Raw genomic sequence first — 7,133 nt, forward strand, 5'->3', positions numbered from 1 at the left:
CGCACACGCTTGTGCGCCGTGCGGGTGCGCGGCGGTGTTGTGTGTGTGTGTGTGTGTGGGGGGGTGCGTGGGTCCGCACACGCGCGTGATCACGCTCAGGCGGTTTGCACGCGTGGATGCTCGCGCGCGCGTGCACACGCGGGAGATGCGCGCGCACGAGCCGTGCCCGCGCGTGTGAGCTCACGCCGCTGCCCCCCCCACCCCCATTCCCCCGTTTTCCGCCCCCTCCCCGCCGCCGCGCGTGCCAAGCGGCCGGAGCGTGCCCGGTGCACACGCGTGTGCAAGGCGGGGGGCGCGGGCCCCACGCGGGGCCGGGGGGGCGGCGGTACCCGGATCTGGGGCGGGGGAGCGCGGCCCCGCAGCCATGAGCGGCCCCGGCCCCGGGTCCCCGCCGCCCGCCCGCGCCCCCCCGGCACCCCCAGGTACGGGGGGCTGGGGGTGCCGGGGGCGCTGCCCCGCGGGGGGGTCAGAGCGCCCCGGGGGCGGCGCGGGTGCGGATGCGGTGGGGGATGAGACGGGTGGGGGGAGATGGGGCTGGGGGTTCGGGTGGTGCTGTGACACCCCCCTCGATGGGGGGGGGAGGATGATGGATGCCGCCCCCCCACCTCCGCGCCCCCCCGGCTGCATCGCCATCGGCCCCCGCCATTGCAGCGCAGCCGCGCAGCCGCTCCCGCCCCCGCGGGCCCGGATGCGGCCCCCCTCAATTGCATCGGCCCCCCCATCTCATCGCCCCCCCATTGCATCCCTCCCCCTTCCATTGCCCCCCCTTGCAGCCCCCCCGGCCCGTTGCACTGTGCTCTGGGGGGCTTCTGACTGCACGGTGACAGTTTTGGGGGGGGGGTCCATCCCCTTGTCCCTCCCGCTGAACGAGGAGGGGACATTTCCGCGCTGCCAGCGGAGCCCGACGCTTGTCCCCGTAATGGGGGGGGGGGCGGGCTGCCTGTGACAGGAATGGGGGGACACCGGCACCCCCCCTGCACTTTCTCTCACGGCGCTGATCCTCCCCCCATTTCGTGTCCCCCCCGTGTCCCTGTGTGTGTCCCTGTGCCCCCCCCCCCAGCCATGCAGCAGGTCCTGGACAACCTGATGGGGCTCCCGGGGACCCCGGGGGTGGCGGACCTCGACCTCATCTTCCTCCGTGGCATCATGGAGAGCCCCATCGTCCGCTCCCTGGCCAAGGTACGGCGGTGCGGGCGGCGCGGGGGGCGCGGGTCCCCCCGGGCACCCCCGGGATGTGCGGGAGTGCCCCCCGTGTGTGTGTGTGCGTGTGCACGGGTTCTGTGTGTGTGTGTGTGTGTCCCCGCACTCAGGGGTCCCTAACCCCCCCAGACCCCCAATTCCCCGCACTCAGGGGTCCCGAATTCCCCCAGACCCCCAATTCCCCTGTCCCTGGGTGTCCTGAATCCCCCAGGCACACCCAGATCCCCATTTCCCCCTGACCCTGGGGGTCCCCAACAGCTCTGCTGTCCCTACCCCCTGAGCCCCCGGCTCCGGAATCCCCTCGGCCCCTCCGAGTGTCCTCAATCCCCCCGGATGTCCTTGGGGACACCCTGTCCCACCAGGGGGGTCCCCGCTCCCCTCAACCGCTGGAAATCGCGAATCCCCCCGAGGATCCCGAATCCCCGCGGCACTCGGGGGTCTCAGCGGTGTCCCCGCTGTCCCCAGGCTCACGAGCGGCTGGAGGAGCGCAAGCTGGAGGCGGTGCGCGGGGACAACCTGGCGCTGGTGCAGGAGATCCTGCGCGACATCGGGCGCCTGGCGCGGCCCGAGGCGCAGGGAGCGGCGGCGGAGCTGGCCCGGATCCTGCGGGAGCCGCACTTCCAGGTGCGTGGGACCCCCGGGGACCCTCTGTCCTGCGCCACAAGGCGTGTGCCACACGAGTGGGACACAGAGGTGACACCCCGCCCCGCGTGTCGCTGCAGTCGCTGCTGGAGACCCACGACTCGGTGGCTGCCAAGAGCTACGACCCCCCCCCGAGCAGCCCCGGCCCGGAGGCCTCGCTGGGGTCGCAGCCGGTGCCCCCCGACGCCGTGCGCATGGTGGGCATCCGCAAGGCAGCCGGGGAGAACCTGGTGAGCCCGGCCGGGGGGGCACCTTCGGGGGCAGGGGGTGCTGCGGGGGCGCCGGGTGGTGATGGGAATAGTTTAGGGTGCTGGGGGATTTCGGGGTGCTGGATGGAGAGTGTTGGTTGGGGGGATGGGGACATTGGTAGAATTATGGGGTGCTGGGGGTGTTGTGGGTTGATGGGGCGTTTTGGGGTGCCGTGGGCATTGCGAGGTGCCGGGTGGTGTTTTAGGGTGGCTGGGAGCGTTTTGGGGTGCTGGGGCGGTAGCGGGGTGTCCGCTGGGTGTGTCACGGGTGTGTCCCGGCTGAGCGGGGCTGTCCCCTCAGGGGGTGACGTTCCGGGTGGAGCGGGGGGAGCTGGTGATCGCCCGCATCCTGCACGGGGGGATGGTGGCGCAGCAGGGGCTGCTGCACGTGGGGGACGTGATCCGCGAGGTGAACGGGCGCGAGGTGGGCAGCGACCCGCGGGCGCTGCAGGACAGCCTGCGCCACGCCAGCGGCAGCGTCGTGCTCAAGATCCTGCCCAGCTACCAGGAGCCGCACCCCCCGCCAGGTACCGCATCCCGCATCCCAACCCGCATCCCGATTGTATCCACCCCACATGCACCCTGCATCCCACCCGCATCCCACCTGTATCCCCCCCGCATCCCGCCCCGCATGTCACCCACATCCCACCCCACATCCCACCCACATCCCACCCGCATCCGTCCCATATCCCGCCCCGCATCCCGCCCCCCATCCCACCCGCATCCCGCACCCACCACCCCGCCCACAGCTCCCCCTGCCCTCTGTTCCCATCCTCGTCTTGTCCCCCTGTCCGTGCCATGTGCCCCTGGGCTGGTGGGACCCCCGTGTCCCCCCCCGTGTCCCCCCCGTGTCCTCTCTGCGGGCTCTGGCTGTCCCTGCCCTGTCGCTGTCCCCGCACAGGACCCGGGTGCCGGCTGGCAAAGGGTGCCCTGTGCTGCCCCTCCCCGCCCCGTGCCAGCCACCGCCGTCTCCGAGGGACAAAGCAGCGCTGTCCCCACGCTGTCCCCGCGCGGGCTGTCCCGCTGTCCCCACGCTGTCCCCGCGCTGTCCCCGCGCTGTCCCGCTGCCCCACGGCCGTGTGTCCCCCGCACGTCCCCATGTGCGCCATCGCGGGCGCGGCGCTGGCGGCGCTGGGGACGCTGCTGTGCCTGTCGCTGGCGCTGGGGCTGTGCCTGGGGGTGGCCGTGGCGCTCGCGTGGGGCGCGGCGGCGGCGGCCGGAGCGCTGTGCGTGTGCGCGGGGGCCGTGCGGGCCTGGCTGCGGCGGGCACGGGGGGCGCGGCCCGCGGGGGGCGCTCCTAGCGGGGCACACGCGCGTGGCTGAGCGTGACACGGGTCCCGCGTGTCCCCCCCACCCCCGCGCTGACCGCCCTGTCCCCAGGTGTTTGTCAAGTGTCACTTCGACTACGACCCGGCCACCGACAGCCTCATCCCCTGCAAGGAGGCCGGGCTCAAGTTCATGGCCGGGGACCTGCTGCAGATCGTCAACCAGGATGACCCCAACTGGTGGCAGGTCAGGGGGGCCCTGGAGGGGTGGCCTGGGGGGTGGGGGCGCTTTGACCCCATCCTGGGCCACGGAGGGCAAGGGGGTTCAGGGGGAGATCCAGGGGTCCCTGGGGGCTTGGGGTGTGCGTGGGAGAATTCCTGTAAAGTGGGGGGGTCCCTGGAGCTCGGGGGGTGTCCTTGGAACAGGGGGGGCTACTGGGGAACTGGGGGATCCCTGGAGCAGGAGAGGGTTCTTGTATGGGCTGGGAGGTCCCTGGAAATGAGGGGATTTCCTGGAGCTCGGGATGCGTGTCCCTCTCGGGATTTGGGGCTGAGGAGAGTCCCTGGAAATGGGGACGGTTCTTGTGGAACTCGGGGGATCCCTAGAGCTGGGGGTGTTCCCTGAGGTCAGAGGGGTCTCTGGAGCCCAGGGAGGTCCCCGTGGGGCTGGGGGGTCCCCATGCGTGGCTCCGTGTCCCCAGGCGTGCCACGTGGAGGGCGGCAGCGCGGGGCTGGTGCCCAGCCAGCTGCTGGAGGAGAAGCGCAAGGCGTTCGTCAAGCGGGACGGGGAGGTGGCGCCCTCGGCAGGTACGGGGACAGCGGGGACACGGGATGGAAGGGCCACCTCCCGAGGGGGAGCACGGCGGGTCCCCTGCGCCCTGTGACAATGTCCCGGTGGCCCCAGAGCCATGTCCCCTCGCAGGGAGTCCCCGTTCTCAGGGCGATGTCCCCATGGCACCGCCCCTCAGAAGGTCCCAGCTGCCGTGCCCCGTGTCTCCGTGCCAGGGTGCTGTCCCTGTCTGTCCCTGTCCCCGTCCCTGTCCCCAGCTCAGGCAGCCCCTTGCCTCACAGGGGCCCTGTGTGGCAGCCTCAGCGGGAAGAGGAAGAAGAGGATGATGTACCTGACGACGAAGAACGCCGGTGCGTGTCCCAGGGCGCTCCCCGGGGGAAGCGGTGGCGGCACCCGCTGGGACAGGGTGCCCTGGGGTCCCCAGGGACGGGTGCCAGCCCTGTCCCTCGCCCAGAGTTCGACCGGCACGAGCTGCTGATCTACGAGGAGGTGGCGCGGATGCCGCCGTTCCGCCGGAAAACGCTGGTGCTGATCGGGGCTCAGGGCGTGGGGCGCCGCAGCCTCAAGAACAAACTGATCATGTCCGACCAGGCGCGCTACGGCACCACCATCCCCTGTGAGTGGCCCTGTCCCCTGCGATCATCATCGTCCCTGTCCCCTCGGCGCCACCCCTGTCCCCGGAGAGTCGCTGTCCCCTGTGCTCATCCCGGTCCCTGGAGCATTGCTGTCCCCAGAGCGTCCCTGTCCTCTGCCACCACCCCTGTGCCCCATCATCGTCCCTGTCCCCTGTGCTCATCCCTGTCCCCGGAGCATCCCTGTCCCCAGAGCGTCCCTGTCCTCTGCCACCACTCCTGTGCCCCATCATCGTCCCCGTCCTTGTTCCCGGAGCATCGCTGTCCCCTGTCACCACCCCTGTGCTCCATCCTTGTCCCTGTCCCCTGTGCTCCATCCTTGTCCCTGGAGCATTGCTGTCCCCAGAGCTTCCCTGTCCCCTGTCACCACCCTTGCGCTCCATAATTGTCCTCGTCCTCTGTGCTCATCCCTGTCCCCAGAGCATCCCTGCCACCACCCCTGTGCCCCATCATTGTCCTTGTCCTCTGTGCTCATCCCTGCTGTCCCTGCCAGCGTCCTTGTCGCTGCCAGCATTCCTGTCCCCTGTGCTCATCCCTGTCCCTGCCAGCATCGCTGTCCCCGCCCCACTGCCATCCCTGTCCCTGTGCCCGTCCCGGTGCCGGTTCCCGGGCGGGACCCCGGGCCGGGCGGTGTCACCGCTGTCCCCCCCCGGCAGACACGTCCCGGAAGCCGAAGGAGAGCGAGCGGGACGGGCAGGGCTATCGCTTCGTGTCGCGGGGCGAGATGGAGGCGGACATCAAGGCGGGCCGGTACCTGGAGCATGGCGAGTACGAGGGGAACCTCTACGGCACCAGGATCGACTCCATCCGCGCCGTGGTGGACGCGGGCAAGATGTGCATCCTGGATGTGAACCCGCAGGTGGGGGACACGGCCAGGGGACGGCGACAGCCACAGCCGGGCCCTCGGGGCGCGGGGCTGAGCGCTGTCCCCACGGGCAGGCCGTGAAGGTGCTGAGGACGGCGGAGTTCGTGCCCTACGTGGTGTTCATCGAGGCGCCCGCGCCCGAGAGGCTGCGAGCCATGAACAGGGCGGCCCTGGAGAGCGGCGTGGCCACCAAACAGCTCACGGTGAGGGGAAACTGAGGCAGCTCCGGGGGGCGGGAGGAGGGCACCAAACAGCTCACGGTGATGGGGAAACTGAGGCAGCTCTAGGGAGCAGGAGGAGGGCACCAAACAGTTCGCGGTGAGGGGAAACTGAGGCAGCTCTAGGGGGCGGGAGGAGGGCACCAAACAGCTCACGGTGATGGGGAAACTGAGGCAGCTCTGCGGGGTGGGAGGAGGGCACCAAACAGCTCACGGTGAGGGGCTGGGGAAACTGAGGCAGGAGGAGGACACACAGGTAGCAATGGGTGTCCCCCACTGTCCATGGGAGTGATGGGGAAACTGAGGCACGTTTGGAGGGTGGGAGGAGGGCACAGTGGGTGTCCCCCACCATCCCTCCTGGGGGTGATGGGGAAACTGAGGCAGGTTTGGGGGGCAGAAGAACGACACAGTGGGTGTCCCCCACTGTCCCTGGCGGTGATGGGGAAACTGAGGCAGGTTTTGGGGGGGCAGGAGGCGGACGCCCAGCGCACGGGGAGGAGAGCAGCCGCATCCAGCGCGCCTACGGGCACTACTTCGACCTGAGCCTGACCAACGATGACCTGGAGCGCACGTTCGGGCGCCTGCGGGAGGCCATGGAGCACCTGCGCGTGCAGCCCCAGTGGGTCCCGGTCACCTGGGTCTATTAGGGACCCCCGAACCCCCCCTCAGCCCCACCCGGGGGGCCGCGGGGGGCTGTGGCTCACGATGAGCTCGCAGGGGGTTGGGGGGGCTCTCTGCAGACCCCCGGGCCCAGCCCGACCCCTGTGTCCCCCCCAAATCTGGGGAGGGGCAGCCGTGGGGTCCCATGGGGGGCACAGCCCCCCCACAGCTGAGTCACTGCCAGGACCTGGGGCAGCCCCCGGGTTGGGGATGGGGGCTGCGGGGTTTGGGGGGGTTTGGGGGGTCCCCTCCGTGTCCCCCAGGCCACAACCCCCCCCCCGCCTTGGGGACCCCCTTCTCCCCTTACCAGCGTGGGGGTCCCTCACTGTCCCTCGTGTCCCCTTGTCACCCCTTCCCAGGTAGCAATAACGCCGCGCCCTGTAATTAACCCTTAATTAACCTTTAACCGACCTTGTAATTAACCCTGTCATTAACCCAGTGGGGGGCTGTGGCTGGGGACTCGCTGCGGGGGGGTCTGGGGTGGTGACACGGGGTGTCCCCAAGGGACAGGGACACGGGGGGTGCGGGGTGTGACCCCCTCGTGTCCCTCCTGCCCCATGCCGCCGTTTCCTCCTTTTTGGTACTTTGCTGTCAATTTTATTAAAGGAGACAA

At 70.4% G+C, this 7,133-nt stretch overlaps 1 protein-coding gene across 1 annotated transcript; it reads left to right on the top strand.

Moving 5' to 3' along the window:
- Nucleotides 1-362: 362 nt before the first annotated feature.
- MPP2 (membrane palmitoylated protein 2) lies at nt 363-7,133 on the top strand. The gene is given in 13 exon segments (XM_030966369.1): nt 363-422; nt 1,061-1,179; nt 1,666-1,824; nt 1,923-2,072; nt 2,392-2,612; nt 3,464-3,602; nt 4,057-4,162; nt 4,427-4,495; nt 4,600-4,761; nt 5,434-5,636; nt 5,717-5,845; nt 6,332-6,350; nt 6,353-7,133. Coding segments are annotated over 13 exon segments (1,689 nt in total). The 5' UTR covers nt 363-364; the 3' UTR covers nt 6,508-7,133.

Source organism: Camarhynchus parvulus, chromosome 27, assembly GCF_901933205.1.
Source record: "Camarhynchus parvulus chromosome 27, STF_HiC, whole genome shotgun sequence".
Lineage (NCBI taxonomy): Eukaryota > Metazoa > Chordata > Aves > Passeriformes > Thraupidae > Camarhynchus > Camarhynchus parvulus.